The sequence below is a fragment of the Colletotrichum scovillei genome, assembly GCF_011075155.1.
Source record: "Colletotrichum scovillei strain TJNH1 chromosome Unknown Contig00007, whole genome shotgun sequence".
In the NCBI taxonomy this organism is placed as follows: Eukaryota; Fungi; Ascomycota; class Sordariomycetes; order Glomerellales; family Glomerellaceae; genus Colletotrichum; species Colletotrichum scovillei.
Window position 1 is genome coordinate 1,948,537 of NW_023336265.1, and position 19,119 is coordinate 1,967,655.

The following is a 19,119-nucleotide window of genomic DNA, read 5'->3' on the forward strand; positions in this document are numbered from 1 at the left end:
TGTTGTCGTGACCGTAAACAAAGCAATGCATCTCGCTATACCCACCAATTAACGTTGGCAGAACGCAGAACTGTGAAATGCAATCTGCTCCGAATGTTGTGCGAAAATCTGCCATGAATGTCACCATCTACTGCCTGCCAAACTGTTAGCATCAATCTGCTAGAGATATTCTTCCAAGGACTCACTTGCGACCCGACGATCTAAACGACACAGTGACCTCAGAGCCGTCCCTCAAGTGAGTGACTTCACGCGTGAGGTCGTCAACCTGCTTCATTGTGGTATCCAACTTCTGCACAGTCTCAACAATTGTTTGCTGATGGAGATCAAGTCGGTGGCAAGAATTGGACAGATTAGTGCCCATGGGTGTGCTCTCCTGGAGGTTCTTGTAGTGCGCCTCCATCGCGCGGAATTCCTGGGTCTCGGAAAGCAGGTAGTCGAGCTTAAGATGGATATCGGCCAGGGACTTGTCAATTCCACTGCGCCATTTGCGAAACTCTTCGACTTCGGGGTTGGCGGTAGGAGATGCTGGGGCCATCGATGTGTTCTCTGCCAATCGGACATCAGGCCACTGGACATTGCTCGTCTGTACCTAGAACAACAAGTCGTAAGTATCACGCCGCTCGAACAATAGGTCTCATTAAATACCAGAGGAGGGAAAGATCTAGCTCCTGGGAACTGCCCCGGCATCTTGGGCCAGTCTCCCATTGCGGCCTCCCGCTGTCGCTTGTTGTTGGGGACCTGGCGGTCCATCTCTCATATGCAGTCGCAAAGGACCTCAGACCTGCCGGTGAATGCTTCGCGTCGCGTATGATACTTCTTAGTGTACAGGATTCGTGCAGAGCCAACCAGTGTCGCGTGTTGTGCAGTTGATAATGATGAGCTGACAGAAGCTTTTTGCTATTTCGCGGGAAAGACTCAGTATGATTTTGGTGGGAAGGATTGTGAGGATGGAAGGAACGGGTAGAATCGAGTTGAGAAAAGGAGGGATTGCTTCTTGGAGAAACCGGGTGTGGTTGTTTTGACTCCCAGGGCCGGCTTCACCTCCCAACTAGCAACCCAGAGATAGATTTTACACGTCTGGCAGGTGCGGCACCGGCATCATGGAATATCTATATGATGCGCGTCCCACTGAGTGTTGAGTCCTACTTTCTCACTCATTTCACCTTTCTTCTTCGTGTATCTTGTGATCGTACTCAACCTGCGCAAAGGTGAAGTCAATGGTGGAGTTGAAGCCTCACCAAGGCCCCACAATTACCCCTTTGGACGAAGACGGCGAAGCGAAGCTCAGACGAACAAACGGCAACTTTCTTTGCTGCCTACGGAGACAGACGGGCCGTAAACGTGAACATAATGTTCCGTTTAGCCGCTGGGCGGTTACCTTACTTTGGACATCTCCATTAAGTTTGAGTCGAGACCTCGTACTTGATTGCAACAGGGTCCGATGTCTGTGTCACCACCCGCCATCACTGTTCGACCCATTGTTGCAACAAGTGGAAGAAGAAAGAGTCTCGAATCACAAACAAGCCGGAGATATCCCGCCCCAGCTAGCCTAACATCTTCAAGAAGTAGTAAACTAGCCTTGATAGCATAAATAAAGGCCACTGATGACGTCTATTGAAACAATCACAAGAAGATTTCTTTCCAACTGTACTTGCCGGAACCCCAGACACGCCAGCTGCAACGTATAGTTGAGGTGTATATATCCTCTGAGGCCAAGTTTACCCCGTGAAGTAGTGGATGAATGTTGTCGTATCCAACAAAAAGGAACTAAGCGAGCCATACTCGAGTCAAGCTGAACTCTCAAAACCAGGCTGGGCTTGTCTGTCGCTTGTCAGGTCGTCCGAATTGGGATGTCTGCTCATGCACAGACAAACTTGACTTTTTCAGCAAAAGCTTACCAGACCAACGGTCAATGCCGTTGAAATCTCTCCACTTTCCGATTCATCAGAAGCTTGAACTCTCGAGAAGCCCAACTTGGGACCTGATTGGGGCTCTGGAAACTGGCTAGCCAGCTTGTTTTTCGGGAGACCACCGCCGAGAATCTAAATCGTGATAGCCTTAATGAATAATCTTAAAATTCAAAAGATTTAGTTAAATCTTCTTTTGAGCTTGATTCTAATCTTTAGACCGCGACCCTGAAGGAAAAGTATTTGTTCTTCTTTCGAACACTCTAAGCCAGGGGCTCAATGTTACATTCCGTTTATCCGCTTGCGTGCACTGGCGTACTCATCGCAAAATGAGTGGCACATCGCCATCCCATAAACTTCCGCCTGCCCTACGATGATCCCTGTGGAGATGAATCAGTTTCTGAGCACTATCAGTAGGGCTGCCAGGTCAGGAGCCCGAGAGGTGGATACGACACCCTTCTTGAGGTGCCTTTGGTCTCAACAAATGTATGTTCAACTCGGTCTACGAGGACCACCAGCCCATCACCGACACCATCTATTGACCTGTTGTGGCTTTTCATCACCGCCAAGGCTGTCTACCCGCCTTGGCTATGCTCTTGGCGCGTGCTATGAGCTGCAGATATCTCACGAACACTACCACGGATGAGCCTCACCACACCAAGCATTGCGAATGGGGGCTTGTCGCTACTTGGCAGCGCTTGGCGCTTGGTTCTTGGCTTTCCATAAATAATCCTCCAAGCGCAAGTTCGCAGCAGATTTGCAAACGCCTGCACACAGCCACTATAAGTTGTTCGTGCCACTGTGCTCCATGACTAATCTACCTTGTCTAACTTGCCTCTTGGTCTCCGAACATCTCGCTACCCTCTGGGTACGACTTCATGGCCTCTGGTATCATTTTGCCTTTGTTGATCACCCGGAGCCGAGATAAGAGAGTTGCCCCTGTGTTTAGACTGGCTTAGTCTTTCGGCACCGGCTAGCCATTTCCCTGACCTTCAATTGGGCTGCCTACCTGCCATCTTGGAGGCTCGCGGATCCAGCCGACAGCGATTGCGAAGGCATGAATGGAAAAGATCAGACACAACTGCTGCTCCCCTCCCTCACTCCCAGGCTGAAAGTTGGCCCAACGCCCGTTTATTGCATTGAATCGGGGAGGGAAGGTGTGGTTCAAAGCACAAACCCGAGTTCGTGCCGTGCGTAGCCCGCGCGCGCGCCGGTTGGTGTTGGCCGACCTGGACTAGGCGCAGCAGGGATCCGTGTGGAGGAGAAGCTAGTAGAAAATGTCCGAACACCAAAACAAAATCCCACTTGTAGCCGCAAAGCTTTGACTTGCCGGAGAGTGACATGTTCACAGCTGGAAACAAACTAGGTTGCCCTTGGTAAGGGCGGCTGGGCCTTCTCAGGTGGGAATGATGGTGAGTTTGCTGATATTGCAGAGAGGGACTTATTTTCTGCTCTAGGTACAAGAGCGAGGAAGGCATCGCAGTAAAGCCAAAGTTGCGGTTCGGATAAGGAGGGCGGGAATTTGAGATGACGCGCAGCTTCAGGGCTGCCCAACGTTTGTCTCGGCGATGAGAGTCAAAATTGCGCCAGTTTGTAACTCCCATGAAGCTCCCATAATGGAGATCAATCATTAATCGAAGTGGATTCGAGTCCAGCGTATCCGATGATGTAATAAAATACCGTCGTATTACATGCACCTTAATGACTCTTCATGAGAGGGTCTCGGGAGCGAGGCGACGGCCGAAAGGTTAAACGGCGTAGTGCCGGTAACGGGTCCGCGGTTATACGCCAGCGGTGTAATGGTCAGTAAACAGCTAAACTGCAACCAGATACAGCTGATATTACCGCTGAACCGAGAAGCTGGAAGTTGTAACCTAGGCCAGTGTGGTCGTAGTCCTCGGGGACCTCCTTGCAGATGGTGCCCTCCGGCCCTGCTGCGTCTGTCCTGGCGTGACTTCACGGACCAGGTACAGAGAGAAATGAGTGAAAGTTGGAAGAGAGAGTGTTTGTGTGTTCCAGAGGCAAGTCGAGAAAGGGAAGGGGGGGTTCAAGGTTTGTTTCACCCCCGGACAGAGTTCGCCGCTCGCGGCCAATCCCCGCCGACGGCCATCCCCCATCAATGACTGTCCTAAACTTCTGGACGACAGCTTATCAACCGGACTCAAGGCAATGCGTGTCTCAGGAAAGCCGCTGTAAATTCGGCCTACTCGATGGTGAAAGGCAAGTACAGCCCGTCTTGAATGGACGCGGGGACGTACGTCGTCTGAATTGTTGTGCCCCGTGCATGCCGAGAGCGACATCGAGATCAGTGTCTTGAAGCCTTCCAGCTCAGCACTCTCGCCAGCACTTTGCAGCTTGGCACCCCCTTGTATTCGAGGCGTACGAAGGACAGAAGCTTTGGATGTCTCCCCGTATGTCGTCTCTTCCCTCCAATACGCACGCACTGAAACGACGTGGGCTAACCATCAATGCTCAGACCGCCAGAGGGGTTGGGCTCTGCAAGGCACGGCCGAAGCTAGAAGATGGTGAGGGATCATGACGCTCCAGGAGAAGGAAAACGAGGCGTAAATAAGACTCATCGTGCTCCCGTACTTTTGCTCTGTTGTTCGTCCCGAGCGTGACCCTCCAGCTATTTCAAGGTCGTGCCAAGCAACCATGGGATAAGGGACCCTGATCACGATCACCACACTCAATAATTCAACATGAACACCTTCAACCCTCGTCGGGTCTCGTACCTCAGACCGCCTACCACGGTCATTGAGGTGCGCGAGTCTTGGGCGTCGCCATACCCTTCGCTCAGCTCCATCGGATATCCCCCTTCAGAAAGATCAGCCGACGAGAGGTTCGCATCTGCTGTTTGGAAACGCACATTCAACCATGTTGATTACGCAGCGTACAAGGCAGCCTGTGATGCTGAGAGAGAGGCGAAGCCAGAACGGGATCCCGATGTCTTCTCAACGACATCGAGTGGAACGCGGAAAGGTTTCTCAAGACTGGGTGCAATGCTCACCATTTACCCCTATCGCGATATGGGATGGCTTGTCACCATGGTCTTCATCGGAGCCGGGATCTGCCTCTCCCTGAACGGGATTTTCAGCCTCATTCATCTTCTCGACCCTAAGCTTGACTTTCCTGGACGCGACACAGGAGTACAGGTCACCGTTACCCTAGGCAGCGCTTTGCTCGCTCTCAGCGCCTTCATGGGTCTGCTTGCTGCATTCAACGTCGATAGAGGCACTCTGGACCCGAAGAAAGATGCCCCCGATGCTTACAAGCCAGCGCTTCTGGGCAGCGAAGAATGGGTCTGGTGGCCCAGCTGGTACGAATTTCGCAACATCTTCTGGCCAAGCTCAGCTTTCCGCGCCGGTATCCTCCAACTACTCGCCGGCTCCTTCTTCACCATCGCCGCGATCGCTATCCTACCTGGCGTCCTCGACCTCACACACCCCGACGCCTCCATCATCTTCGTATCTGCACCTCAACTTATTGGCGGCAGCCTTTTCGTGCTTGCCGGCCTACTCATGATCTTCTTGTCCCAGGACAAGTGGTACGTCCCGAAGCTGCTTGACGCTAGTTGGCAAAACGGATTTTGGAATTTGGTTGGCGCAAGTGGATTTTTGGCTATCGGCGTTGTGACTTTGCTCGCAAAGACTGCGACTGTGGCAATTGCGTCACTGTTTCTTATGAGCGGACTCGGGTTCTTGATTGCCAGTCTGATCCAGTGGTACATCATTATGGAGTTCTACCCGGTCGATCCTTACGTGAAGGATCCGACACAGGTGGCAGAAATTCCTTCGCAATCAATCTATTAACGACACTTTTATGAATTGGGAACAGGGGTTAACGGGTTCAAGGTTGGGCTTTATACCAGACGTAAAACAGATTTTAGATACCGACTCAGATTATAATTGATGATTTTATGACCTACCAGAAAGGCCACCCTCTTACGTAGCGTGTCACGGACGGGAAACATGAAGATATGCGACTCGTGATGGGGGTCCAATGACGCGATGGATTTTCTAAACTTGGCCATCATTTTGATGTGAAGGAATCCAAGTGTGCATCGTCTTGATTTGACACCGAATGCAGAGGAAATGGTTCACAATAGCCGCAATTTCTTCAATTCACATCCAAGTCCTCAGGTGTACCGGCTTCTCATAGAATACATGCAGTAAGAGGAACGGACGATCGGTTGATAGCAGCGCATAATGGATCTCCTGGTTGTCCCACACAAGTCATGAGACGGACATTCCAAGTCTGATCTTATGATCGACCGACGGCTAATCTTTCTACCTAAAACTCGGTCTTCGCCCCGGCCAACCTAATTGTCAGGCCTTTAAAAAATTGTGCCATGACCATTTTCCGCCCTTCACCATGCTTGTCCTCTAGCCAAGTTGTCATGGCTATGAAAAGTGCTTTCATTCGCTGCGGGATAATTCTAACACCCACATAAGCCGCTTTACTTCTGAGCTCTACGAGCAGCAATGGTGTAGAAAAGGCTGCCGTCGTAGATTCCACGGATATCTTCCTTTGTCATCCTACCGTCTGCTGGCCAAAGCATAAGGTACGTTGCAAACCCTGCTTGTTGGTCAGTATCGAGTATCACATGCAAGCGTCCATGCCAAGTGCCAGGAGCGGACTCACACTCAAAGAATGCACCGCCCCAACCAATTGGATCAGCAACGAGCCTTTGGCCCTTCAGCATCGCGAAAACGTCCCAGATTGTCATGTAGTCTCTTCCCTCGGCGTACTTGGAAAAAATATCCTCAAACTTCTGCGGGTTGAATCGACCCTCGGTATCGTACGTGTTAGTGTCACTACCGTGCTTGTCCTTGTGAACTCTGTCGAGGAAGATGCGGAAGAGAGGATCCGGCAGATACCCGCTCACTGTCGGGTAAGAGAAGTTGCCATGGATGATGAAGACCGAAAGAACTGAGAGGATGACTCCGAATCCCAATGCGTAGAATCCCCAGAATGTATCATGGGGGTAGATCACTCCATCTTTGTCCTAATATTCTCGTTCAGCTTTTTCTGTTCAACCGCGAGGGAGGGGAATCATTACACTATCGAAGAACTCGCAATGCTGTTGCAGCACTGTCTGATGACGATGCCTTTGCGCCCAGCCATGTTCCGTTGTGCCGTTCGGCTTCTCGTATGTCGCAGCAATATTGGCCCTAGGAGTACCTGCCAGTCATCAGTGTCTTGCCCTCACAATATGTCGTGATGTCCCAATCATACCTGTGTGCGACAGCTTCTGATCCTGCTCCGGTTGGAAGAAAGGTTTTCGCTGCTGCGTTACCGGGACCTCCGGAATGGACCAAATCACCGGTTCTCCGAGCTTGTCAGTCTGTTTTTTAGCCGGCTTCTGCGGCCTTTGCGGCTTCTCCATCTTCGTGTAGTTGTGATCTTCGAGAGTGGCCATGGTCACAGTGCCTCTGAGTCAGGTTTATGAGAGTAGCATGAACCAGTCAGAACAATCAGATTAGAAAACACCTGGTTTGCGGCGGCATATATCATGCTATCTTGAGCTACGCGAGCTAAGACAATTCCGAACATGCGCTGTTCATCGTGACGTCACTGAGCCCGTTCAAATACCTCAGACCATCGAGGTGCTCAGGCCATAATCCGTCTCGATTTTCATGTGCCACTTCTGCATGTGATAATTGGTATCGTTGCATTCCTCTTCATGCTGCTCGCTGCTGACGGATGTGGTCGATACTAGCTCTAAGGAGCTATGTTGCAGCTTCTGATAGGTCGTTTCGAGCCGCATTCTTGCATGGGTGAACCATCTTGGGCCGATCGCGACCATGACGGATTGGGTAGAATACTGAGACAGCACAGTCACACTTGAGTACATGTATCTTAATATTGCCATGGTAACAGGATGTCACATCCCGGTGACATAACAAAACATCGTGCCTCTTTCAAGCGGTGCGCAGATGATGTACTCAGCCTTCAATTTACCGCGGACGGAACATCCACCCATGCTGTGATTATAATTTCATTAACTTCATACACCACATATTGTAAGTCTTCAATGACCAAACTGATTGCAAGAAACACAACTAAGGTCCCAGCAGCCCGGAAATTAAAGAGTCACGAAATACTTTTAGTTAGAAGTGGCATATGCACAAAAATGAAAGTGGCTACGATGGCAAATTGCGCAATGAGGTTGAGCATACCAACCTCATGGTAAAATAAAAATCTAATGAGGTAACGTCTTTCGAGTACTAATTTCTCTGATTCTTTTGGCAGAAATGAGGCAAGGCAGTTTCCCTTCCCATAACATTTACTGAGCCTGGGCTTGGTAATAACTGTTAAATTCTCATGACCGTCGTGCAAATCTGCTAGAGCCACTTCATACACTCCATGCACAACCCCACGATTGTATGCCAGTAGCAAATCAGCAAGGAATGTTCAGCCAACAGTTCCCAAGGTAAGCGGCATAATGATTTAGAGAAGCACAATAAGCGTGTTGTACGTGATTGTAGTGCTATGTTTTGATTCTCCATTTTGCGGGAGCACTGCGAAAATCTGCTGAACTCCGTGACATAATGAGTCGGAGAAAAGGTTCTTCTAAAGAAGACTCGAGAATCGAGGGATAAGGATAAGGGCTGAGAGGGTAGGGTGGTGGGAATGCAACTATTCAATTGACCAACGAATGAGTTCTCATCTGGAGACTGGCTGCGTATAATCTCTATCATTTCATGAGTAAGCCAGCTTCCGTCATTATGCTAGTCATATTACAAAATATGAGCGATAATCCAATGAATGAGCGACCTCAGCGACATCCGCATTCACTTACGATGCGGCCACGAAATAGCACAATAGTACCTTAATTTTAGCAAATCCTTCGGTGACCGAAATTTCGCACGAGGGCAAACAGACTTGCGCGACTGAATGTCACAATCCTAGACATATCGCCTCTTTTCTCTAAGCAAAGGCCGTCGTGCTGTTCGTGCAAGTTTGTGCAACAACCAGAGCAGACCCCATGATGATCTTTGCGAGACGAACGGGTCGCGAAGAGGGTTGCCGGCCTTTATTTACGAAACCCGTCAGCATGAACAAACATGCTCAGGCGTAGTGGTAGGAATTCAGGCCAAGACCGTGATCATGGGATGATCAGGTCATCGTCGCATCAGCTTTTTCCACAGTTGCCGCCCGTGTGGTCCCCGAAGACACCAGCAACCTGCCATACCTCTTTTGGGGTCCTGATCGTTGGCTTTCCGCAGCAGGCCGTGAACGCTTGGATAGTGCTCGGGCTCGAACCACTCAGCGGCAACGGCTTACCCGTCGTGAACGAAAGACGTCGGTTTGTCAGTGTAGTGAAACAACACTCGCGCAGACAGACATCCCCGAGCTGAAAAGAAACAAACGGCGTCCTGCCGACGACCATTCTGTCTTGTCTGCCCACGCCGACCAAGTAAAGAAACACGTTCGTCTCTTGGCGGCATAGGATAAACGTCACAGCTGCATCGACCAAGTGATCTCGTCCATCTACCATCAGTGCGGCCCAATGACACTAGGCCGTTCGGCATGCACGACCGTTGAGCCTTGGTCTCACACTGAGTCGACCTGTTTTCCCGGGGCGCAATGTCTGGACGTCCTGAGCGCGAGGTGACCTACGTCTCGAGGCTTCGCTGGTTGTCAAGTTCATCTCAACTCATTGCTTCTGAGCTTGCGAGGGTGTTTGAGACCAGCTGTTTCTAAGATGCTAACTGCAGAAGACTGTGATACAAAAAAACCATTGTTTTCACGATAAGAATACGGGAATGGCTCAGGGCATGTCTAACTGACCACCTTGGACGGTTGAAATTGAAAAGACACACCGTAGAAATGGCTTTGATCAGACTTCACCTGCGTTCGTAGCTCACTTTACGTAGGTTCAAGATGTTCCTTCGTGATCTAGAAGATCCAACGGCCTTCGATTCGCAACGTGGAAACAGATCTGCAAACGGCCGGTAGCCATCAGATGACGATCTTGCATCTCGCATGGACTGAGTCCATTTCACCAAAGATCGTATCACTCTGAATGCGCTTGACTGTGCCTCCTACTTAGATCAGATCGCCCAATGGAAGATTGAGCAATTCGCTGGTCAAGTAGGTCTTTCAACCTCGTGTGGCGATCTAATGAAAGCATAGTAGTGACAACCAAATTCATCCGCCGGACCATTTTATTATCTTTAAATCAAAAATATAGGCTGCGTAGTGTCTTTACATGAAGGAGCAAAACGGAATGATCAGTGGGAGGCTTGAACTCCCGGCCTTGGCATTACTCAACATTTCTGGTGAAATATTAGTACCACGCTCTAACCAACTGAGCTAACCGACCATTTGGTTGTTGATAAAGATTTTTCAGAGTTTTCATGTTATGGAGCTCAGTGGTGGAGTCGTGGGTGAGTCATTTCCAAGAGTTCTCTTATCGACGGGGGCCTCGGTGTTTGGCGCGAATTGCAATGACAGTGCGGGGACATCTCGCGTCAAATAACGTTCGCAATCGAATTGCGACCTGCAGATAGAGTAAGCAGTGGAAAAAGAAGTGACCTGCTGAGCTTGAGAAACGAGGCAGTTGTCTTTTTTGACATCCATCAAGAACGGTTTACTGTGAGTGTTGAGGGTTGGTTTCCTAACCACCTGTCATCGGGCGAATAGCATCCGAGAAGGCGATCGTCGTAATCCTTGACCCGCTGTTTTTCTTCTTCGGCCTACGCCGGCACAAAGCCTTTGTTAAGCAGAGTAGAAAAACACAACTTGGTAATACTTGTAATCTGGATCCTGCAGAACGTCAACGAGCAAAGAGCACGGCAATACATACGCGTAAAATCAGACCGCCAGACCACCATGACGTCGTAAAAGACCCATGGTGCCAGGTTCTCCCTTCGGATCCGGATCCGAAACTCCGCGATGGTTCCCAGCTCCGGAGGGCGCGCCATGTGGCCCTTCCCCAGACCTTGCAGGGCTAGAGTCGCACCAGGAACCAGGCACAAGTCCCCCGCGCCTATCAAGGGGGAAAGCTCCTCACCCGTGTCACCCAACGGGAGCCCGAAAGAGGCAAAGCTGAGTGTCACGCAATGACCCTGACCGCCGGCCGAGGGAGAGGCGTCTGTCTCTGCTTTACTTCTCCCAGTGGGTGCCCTTTTCTACTCTCCGTTTCCTAAAACATCCATTCCATCCGGAAACCTTCCATCACGACCTCTACTCTCGAACACGCCTTGTTCAACACATGCCCCCAACTCTTACCAACGGCCTCGGAGAATCGAGCTCAAAGGCATAGAATGTTTGTGCGAGCCCTCTCTGCTTCTACCCCGGATTCTTGAAACCTGAACCCGGTCACATCAACCAACCCACGCCCGGATGTGCTCTCGCCCTGCCATGTGTTAAAGCATCGCTCGACATCGACAAGGCTGTGCACTTTTCCTTCGCTGAAGTGACGAACGACAATGGACAAAATCGATCCCGCCATCATGGACTCGGGGGCCCGGGAGCCAACGTGCATCAATGCTTCGCATCCCCGAGCTGCAGAAGATGAGAAGATCTCTCTCCATTTGAATGGCCAGCCCTGCAGCTTCTTGACCGACGAAATCATGCCCGATGAGACTCAATTTCTTCACACTACCAAAGAATCCAAGGAAGCAGCCTACGCTAGCCAACAACACCCTACTACCAAACGGCCAACCAGACTTGCCGCCCTCTTTCCCCCGCTGCAAAGATGTACGAAACCATGGACTACAGGCGCGTTCGCGTTGTACCTCACGGGCCTCATCCTAATCTCGGCCTACTCTGCCAGCAGGCTATTCGACGCCGGCAGCTGGCTAGCCCGTCAACCAGCACAGCCAGCGGCGCCAGCAGCTGCTTCTCCGGCCTCTCGGATCTCACCAGCCTCCCCAGTCCGGAATTGGGATGCGGCCGCCTCCAAGGCGACGGCCTTTGTGGCCCAACTCAACCTCACCGAAAAGACGCTGATGGTCACTGGCCAGCTCGGGCTTGAGGCCGGCGGTTGCATTGGCAACATTGTACCGATCGAGCGCGTCGGGTTCCCCGGACTCTGCTTGCTCGACGGCCCCACGGCGCTGGACCGCGCCGATCTCGTCAGCGTCTTCCCCGCCGGCCTCACCACAGCCGCGAGCTGGGATAAGGAGCACATTTACCAGCGCGGCAAGGCGCTCGGCGAGGAGTTTCATGATAAAGGCGTCCATGTCGGACTTGGGTGAGTCTTGAATTCCTTGAACGTTAGGTCAACAGCATGCTAATAAGCCACACAGCCCGGTCGCTGGTCCACTTGGACGCCAACCACTGGGAGGCCGCAATTGGGAAGGATTCTCAGTTGATCCCTACCTCACGGGAATTGCGATGCAACTCACTATTCAAGGAATGCAATCAGCAGGAGTTCAAGCTTGCGCGAAGCACTTCATTGGAAATGAACAGGAAACTCAACGAACAAACTCGTGGCTCGCAAACGGCACAGAAATCGCAGCAATTTCGTCCAATATCGACGATCGCACCCTGCATGAGTTGTACTTGTGGCCTTTTGCAGACTCTGTCCGTGCCGGGGTTGCTAGCGTTATGTGCAGCTACAACAGACTCAACCAAACCTATGCTTGCGAGAATTCGGGCTTACTGAATGACATCCTCAAGACGGAGCTGGCCTTCAAGGGATATGTCATGTCCGACTGGTTCGCAACGCATTCCGGAGCCGAGTCCATCAACAACGGGTTGGATATGAACATGCCTGGTCCCATTGGCCATGCCCAGATCGTCTCTGGCGAGACATACTGGGGTCCCAACATCACTGATATGATCAAGAATGGTTCAGTCACAGAGGATCGTCTTGATGAGATGATCCGGCTGATCATGACACAATATTATCTTTTCGACCAGGATAGCTCCGATTATCCCACCGTCGACCCATCCATCGTCTTTACAATTGCAGCTCAGTCAAACCTTCTAGACTTGCTCCCCTTCCAGCCACCACCAAGCCGCGATGTCCAGCGAGACCACGGCAAGTTGATCCGCAAGCTCGGTGCCGAAGCAACAGTCCTCCTCAAAAACCTCAATGGGACACTTCCCCTTAGGAAGCCCACGAACATTGGCGTTTTTGGCAACGACGCCGCCGACCCGGCCGATGGTTTGGTCTTCGGTGCCGGATTTGAAATCGGCACGCTCTCCGTAGGAGGCGGCTCAGGCACTGGGAGACATACCTACCTCGTCTCCCCACTCGAGGCAATCAAGGCCAAGGCGCGCACAACAGGCGCTCGCGTTCAGTACATACTAGACAACAAGGTTCTGGCTGCCGGCGACTTTAGCAGCTTGTACCCTATTCCTGAAGTTTGTCTCGTTTTTCTGAACACGTTCGCGTCAGAGGCTTATGATAGGACGAGTCACGAAGCCGACTGGAACTCGACGCTGGCTGTCGAGAACGTCGCTCGGAGGTGTCCAAACACCATTGTCGTTACGCATTCGGCTGGTATCAATACCTTGCCGTGGGCGGACAATCCAAACGTTACGGCCATCTTGGCTGCTCACTTGCCAGGACAGGAGTCGGGAAATTCAATCGTTGATGTGCTTTGGGGAGACGTCAATCCCTCTGGAAAGCTGCCTTACTCTATTGCTTTCGATGCCAAAGACACCGATATCCCCATCGTCAATCTCACCGAAGCAGAAATAACGTCTCCCACAGCATGGCAAGCTGATTTCACAGAGGGCCTTCTCATCGACTATCGCCAACTCGACGCCCAGAATGTCAAACCTCGTTATGAATTCGGCTTCGGCCTCAGCTACACCACGTTCGACTTGGATGCATCTCTGAAGGTCAAGCAGATCGCAAAGAACGTCGCCGCCATCCCGAATCCCTTAACGTCGAATGCTCCTGGAGGCAACCCAGAACTCTGGGAGACTATCCTTGTTGTCACCGCCCGTGTCAAAAACACCGGTGCCGTCGCTGGCGCCACAGTGCCCCAGTTATACGTTGCCTTGCCACAGGACTCAGTTCCAGAGGGCACCCCCCTTCAAGTCTTGCGTGGTTTTGAGAAAGTCATTTTGGAGTCAAAGGAGTCTAGCACTGTCGAATTTGAGTTACTGCGTCGTGATCTGAGCTATTGGGATGTAGCGTCGCAAACGTGGGTCATCCCTGAGGGGCCGATTGAGTTACGCGTTGGCTTTAGTTCTCGCGACATCAAGGCTACGGCGAAAGAGGTTGTCTTGTCCTCCTAGGGTATGATTTTGGAGTTCAAAAGAGAGTTGTTGGCTTTCTGAGCATGGTCTGCCCAAAGCGACTGAAGTATTTGTTGAAATAGATGTAGCATGAACTAGCTCTTCGTGATGTTCAACTCTACACAATCTCAAACTCGGTTTCCGCAAACGCAAGACTCTCCTCCATAGCCTCACCATCCATCAGCCCATGGATATAACAATCGCCGATAATCCGTGATTTCTTCTGCTCACCTTCACGGATGATGATGGGATAGTCACACCCATACAGCACAACAACCAAGTCGCCCTCCTTTACTCCATCAACAGCCCATCCAAACCTGCCCCCCTTCGAGCGGAAGAACCTTCGATTGTAAGTCCACTTTGTATGCGCCCCAATGAATCTCTCTGCAGCCTCCTTCTCCTTCATGTAATGCGCCACCCCATCCTGCGGCGCCAACCCGTGAGACTCGATCTGGTGGTCAGTCCGCTCCTGCAGAACCCGAGCGAGTCCCTTACCCGGTTCTAAGGCGGTCTTGTAGTGTACCTCAAAACCAGTTGCGCAATCCTCGCCAGGTCTCTCATTATTGTCCCGCGTGCGGTTGCACATGAAGGTCCGCCAGAGGTTCTCCCACGTTTCCGGGGTGGCCGTTTTGTCTGGGAAGGCGACGTCGATTAGGCTGCGGTACCATTCTTCTGAATGTTTCGCCATCTTTTCCATTGTCTCGTTGAGTCTGTATTCGGCGTCGTTGATAGGGCTCCCGGACCTTTCGGTATCGTGGCCAGCTATGCTACCTCCCACGCCCGCCTCCTTCTCGTTTTCCCTCTCGTGTTTGAGTATAGCGCCGCCATACTTTGCCATTTTGATCGCATTTGAGCCGCTAGTGTCGGCTCCATTTCCTACGCTGCCCTTTCCAACTTCTTTGTTTTCGCCCATGCCTCCCAATGAGCCCTGCTGATTAGGCACAGGTATCTGCCGCTTGGATTCTACCTGGGCTACCACATCGACGATCCTGCCCTTGATATGCAAGACGCCAGCGTCCTCGTCGATGTGTAGGCTCGGCTTGCTATCACCAGCAGCGGAGGCCTCTAGCCCTCGAATGCGAAGCGGCTCAGTCCAGCCTGGACGAGTCCAGTCAGGCACCCAAGACGGAAGCTTCAAACTTGTCGGCTTCGACGAGTCAACGCAATGCGTGAGGATATCCAGCGATCCATCCCTGATGCTCTTGATCGCGAAGTCAGTAAACACCTGTCCGGGAGTCTGAGCGTAGTCGACAACATAGGCCCCCCTCTGATCGATGAGGCCAAGCACACCGTAAATTTTGTCACTAGGGATTGTAGCTTGGAAGTCTCTCAACTCTTCCAGCAAAGTAAGAAGCGGAGTGCTGGTGCCTGTCGCCGCTTTGTCGACACGTTCTTTCCGGAGCTGTTCCATGAAACCAATGGCTTTGAAACCTTTACATTCGCTAATCATGCTTTGCAGTTTGAATTCTGACATAGCGTCGATGACGATAGCCAGGAAGTGCCAGGGTACCTGAATAGTTCCCAGATGAACTATAACCTCGCGGGAGTTGACAACTTCCTGGATGATCCAGGTACGTTTGAACTAGATCCTTATCAGCAAGAAAAGAGACATAGTTGTGATGGAATGCAAACACTCACCCATGAGCGGTTGAGCAAATCAGCCAAGAGCCCCCATTCAAGCCGATTTGTGTCCGCATTATTGTGAAAGTGCCACTGAATCTCATGCATTGTCGCGCTCGCCAAATCAACAACCTTGCGATGAACAAAAATATCATCAAATATTTCCGAGATCGCATACAGCGTACGGACTGCGTGAAAATCCATCTCCGTCGACTCCCCTAGCCACACTCGCGTTCTCAGGGCGCCAGCATACACCCGTCCCATGACTTTGACATGCTCGTTCCGTTCCTTGAGATCTTGCTGATTAATGCACAGCGCGTCAACCCAGATTCGAAGCGGCTCTCCGCCGTCTTTGCTTCGCATTCTACGCAGCGCGCGGAAGAGTTCACCACCGACGACAATCTCTACGCCGTCGCATTCGATGGGGTGGTCGGGCATGCGGCCACCTAGGCGTATGTACTGCTCTCCGTAGTAGGGGTGGTCGCAGAGGTCCTTCCATTTGGACGTGCCAGACTCGGAAATCGTGTTGCCGTAGTCATCCAGGCCGTGAATGGCCCAAGGGATGTCAGTGTCGGGGTCGATTTCTTTGACGGCGTCAATGCTCTTGCTCCAACAGTAGCTTAAGGCCTCATAGGGCTCGTCTGGTGAGTCGAGGTTCAGATGTGAAATACTGCATATGATTTTGTCGTCGAGGTTGCCGGGTTGGACAGTGAGTATGCGGGTTTCATTGGGGAGACTTAGGGGGCGGTAGGGATAGGTTGACATCTTGTAGTGCAGTAGTGTTCTCAAGAACAAACAGTAACCGAAATGATTGAACCTGCACGCGGGAAGAGTCTCGTGAGAAGAAAAAAATTTATATATAAGCTCCAGGTTCCAAGTATATCAGATTGAGGCGAGCTATGTTGCTTTCGCGGGCAGTCAATCATTCAGTTCTGGTAGGGCTGTGCTAGGCACCAGCTTAGTAGCAACACTTCTAAGCGTCATCTTGCAGGTTCAGGATTGGCTAAGACGATGACCCCTGGCTCAAATTCGCTGGTTAGATACTTTTTCCACTTGGTCCCTAGATTTACGGAAGTCCCAATGAAGTTTAAGGTATCTTCAGCCTGCACGCCGTGGTGGGAAAATCCATCAGCGAGTACCTTGCAGCAGCCACCAGTCAATCACGCTAATTCCAATACCTCTCTAGGCAAAGGTGGTCTCGAGAAGATATATATATCGCTAATCGTCTATTTCTCGCCCTTCCCCGCACCGAACTCAACATGTTATCGTTGTACACAAGGCAAGTACGATTTACACACAAGAATTGGCTGCGCTGTTGTAGACCTCTGTCTTGGAAAAGCCATACGTGGTTATTCAAATGAATACCTAAAAGTGAAGAGATCTTTTCCATAGCAGCATACTTGTCTGATAATCTTCAGTAAAATAGTGTAAGCAGAGGCCATTAGGTAATTATGTAGCGACGAGTGCGTTTGTGAGGTAGCCATTTGTAACCGAATGTCAACAGTTGAATACTGAACCAATGTCTGTAGGTGCTCAAAATACTAAGGACAATAGGACAAGCCGTCTGCAAGGTCAATCATAGCCCTACCATAACGAAATCCGGCCAACATTGCGCCGCATGAACATGCTTAGAAAATCGTAACTCAGGCTGTGAGTCATTTAATTCAAGAACCAATTATGGCAGCGAGATTTGACCTCCGTACCCGAACTGTGTGGCGTGTCCCTCGTCGCTTGATCATTTAAGCGCGGCCCGAATCTGACCTAAGCTTATTTAAACCTCAGTGACAACCGCGAAAAGCGGACATGAGTATGTCCGCAACTCAACACCACCTCTGCATACCTTTTGAACACGGATTTTTCAGAAAATCGGTCTTCCAGTTGAGATGGCCATTCCGCAGCGAATCGCTCCCTCCGCCGAGACTCTAAGGGAGTTCTACGTCGGCAAGGATGTGAATGACGTTCCGAAGCCGGCAGTAGTATTGGACGCGGCCAAGGCGAGAACGCACTGCCGGTCCATGTTGGAAGCCGTCGGTGATTTAGGAGTCGGATTTCGATTCCATGTTAAGACTCACAAGGTAAGTGATTCAAAAATGAAGTTGTATCAAAGATGGGTCTTGGGAACGGGACATTAACCATCGGGCCAGACCAAAGAAGTTACAAAGCTCCAGGCAGGCGAGAAGGCTACACGGATCAACTGCATCGTATCAACCGTAGCAGAAATTAGGCATCTCCTCCCAACCTTCAAAGAGTACAAAGACGCCGGTCGCCACGTCAACGTCCTCTATGGCGTTCCCCTTCTCGGTTCCCAGATTGAGCGCCTCGGCATCTTAAGCCAAAAACTCGGCAAGGACGGACTGACGGTCCTTGTCGACCACCCTTCCCAGCTAGGCTCAATCCATCGGCTCCATGATCTAAGCGGTCTCCCGGTAGGCGTCTACCTCAAAGTAGACACGGGATATCACAGGGCAGGACTCCCCGCCACGGCGCTCAACAAGGGCGGCCTGCTAGAGCAGCTTGTACAGCTCGACGCGGAAGGCAAAGCGACCTTGGTGGGACTATACTCACACAGCAGTCTCAGCTACAAGGATGACACCGCCGACCAGGCCATGCACAATCTCGCTGGAGAGATCGAAGGCTGTCTGGAAGCCCTCCATGCCAACGAAAGTCTCCTGGCGGCTAACACCTCGAGAGAAATCACCATTAGTGTCGGCGCGTCCCCTCAGGTCACGGCCATTGAGAACCTGACGGGCGCCACGGCGGCCAGCGGATCCGGCGAAACGCGTCTTCGGACGGCTATCAGCAAAGTCCAAGATGGGTCACCGACGGTGAAGACGACACTCGAACTTCATGCTGGGGTATATGCTTTCCTCGACATGCAGCAAATGTCCACCCGTTCGCGGACTGCACTAGGGAGCCATGAGGATGAGGTCGCTATTTCCGTTGTAGCGGAAGTTTGCAGCGTCTACAATGATGGCGAGCGGGAGAGGCCAGAGGCTCTCGTCGCTGTTGGCGTGCTGGGTCTCGGGAGGGAGCCCTGCCCTTCTTATCCGGGCTGGGGCGTCGTCGGGCGCCAGCCGGAGTTTGAGACTGCGGGAGAACGGAGGCTTATCGTGGATAGGATCAGTCAGGAACACGCTATTCTCTCGTGGGAGGCTGACGCTGGAGCGAACTCTGATCTGCCGCATATCCCGCTCGAGGTTGGTCAGTCTGTCAGTATCTATCCGAACCACGCGTGTGTTACCGGTGCTCTGTATGGCTGGTACCTTGTAGTCGACTCGAGCAAGTCTAACAAGACCGAGATCGTGGATGTTTGGATTCGGGGATCGGGGTGGTGAGTAAAACCGTGTGAAATTGGTCGACAGAGAAAGGCCAAATGTTTTGT

The 19,119-nt window shown here is 51.5% G+C and overlaps 6 protein-coding genes across 6 annotated transcripts; 3 read left to right on the forward strand and 3 right to left on the reverse strand.

Moving 5' to 3' along the window:
* Positions 1–181: 181 nt before the first annotated feature.
* On the reverse strand, positions 182–750 carry HER10_EVM0000996 (uncharacterized protein; the record flags this gene model as incomplete). The annotated part of the gene is made up of 2 exons (XM_035470760.1): positions 182–583; positions 646–750. 2 exons carry the CDS (start codon positions 748–750, stop codon positions 182–184), a joined length of 507 nt encoding a protein of 168 aa, XP_035331187.1.
* Positions 751–4,194: 3,444 nt separating this feature from the next.
* Positions 4,195–5,719, forward strand: HER10_EVM0010610 (uncharacterized protein; the record flags this gene model as incomplete). The annotated part of the gene is made up of 1 exon (XM_035480064.1): positions 4,195–5,719. Exon 1 carries the CDS (start codon positions 4,610–4,612, stop codon positions 5,717–5,719), a length of 1,110 nt encoding a protein of 369 aa, XP_035331808.1. The 5' UTR covers positions 4,195–4,609.
* A 182-nt stretch (positions 5,720–5,901) lies between these two features.
* On the reverse strand, positions 5,902–7,400 carry HER10_EVM0003416 (uncharacterized protein). Its single transcript, XM_035482927.1, has 3 exons — positions 7,146–7,400; positions 6,970–7,091; positions 5,902–6,915 (listed from the first exon to the last, which is right to left on the reverse strand). The coding sequence occupies exons 1-3, from the start codon at positions 7,327–7,329 to the stop codon at positions 6,367–6,369; spliced, it is 855 nt and encodes a 284-aa protein (XP_035331351.1). The 5' UTR covers positions 7,330–7,400; the 3' UTR covers positions 5,902–6,366.
* Positions 7,401–10,964: 3,564 nt separating this feature from the next.
* HER10_EVM0010414 (glycosyl hydrolase family 3 N terminal domain-containing protein) lies at positions 10,965–15,222 on the forward strand. The gene is made up of 2 exons (XM_035479874.1): positions 10,965–12,114; positions 12,170–15,222. The coding sequence occupies exons 1-2, from the start codon at positions 11,348–11,350 to the stop codon at positions 14,115–14,117; spliced, it is 2,715 nt and encodes a 904-aa protein (XP_035331787.1). The 5' UTR covers positions 10,965–11,347; the 3' UTR covers positions 14,118–15,222.
* On the reverse strand, positions 14,236–16,502 carry HER10_EVM0010933 (uncharacterized protein; the record flags this gene model as incomplete). Its single annotated transcript, XM_035480377.1, has 3 exons — positions 14,236–15,699; positions 15,756–15,869; positions 15,966–16,502. 3 exons carry the CDS (start codon positions 16,500–16,502, stop codon positions 14,236–14,238), a joined length of 2,115 nt encoding a protein of 704 aa, XP_035331824.1.
* Positions 16,503–17,556: 1,054 nt separating this feature from the next.
* HER10_EVM0004982 (uncharacterized protein) lies at positions 17,557–19,072 on the forward strand (the record flags this gene model as incomplete). The annotated part of the gene is made up of 2 exons (XM_035474608.1): positions 17,557–17,812; positions 17,882–19,072. The coding sequence occupies exons 1-2, from the start codon at positions 17,621–17,623 to the stop codon at positions 19,070–19,072; spliced, it is 1,383 nt and encodes a 460-aa protein (XP_035331448.1). The 5' UTR covers positions 17,557–17,620.
* Between the last annotated feature and the right edge of the window lie 47 nt (positions 19,073–19,119).

Bases quoted from the DNA above. Each gene is read 5' to 3' on its own strand.
- HER10_EVM0003416 (XM_035482927.1), bottom strand. From the start codon at position 7,329: ATGGCCACTCTCGAAGATCACAACTACACGAAGATGGAGAAGCCGCAA. The intron at 7,092-7,145 runs GTATGATTGGGA...GATGACTGGCAG, and splicing joins TCAGAAGCTGTCGCACACAG to GTACTCCTAGGGCCAATATT. The intron at 6,916-6,969 runs GTAATGATTCCC...CGAGAATATTAG, and splicing joins ATTGCGAGTTCTTCGATAGT to GACAAAGATGGAGTGATCTA.
- HER10_EVM0010414 (XM_035479874.1), top strand. From the start codon at position 11,348: ATGGACAAAATCGATCCCGCCATCATGGACTCGGGGGCCCGGGAGCCA. The intron at 12,115-12,169 runs GTGAGTCTTGAA...TAAGCCACACAG, and splicing joins GGCGTCCATGTCGGACTTGG to CCCGGTCGCTGGTCCACTTG.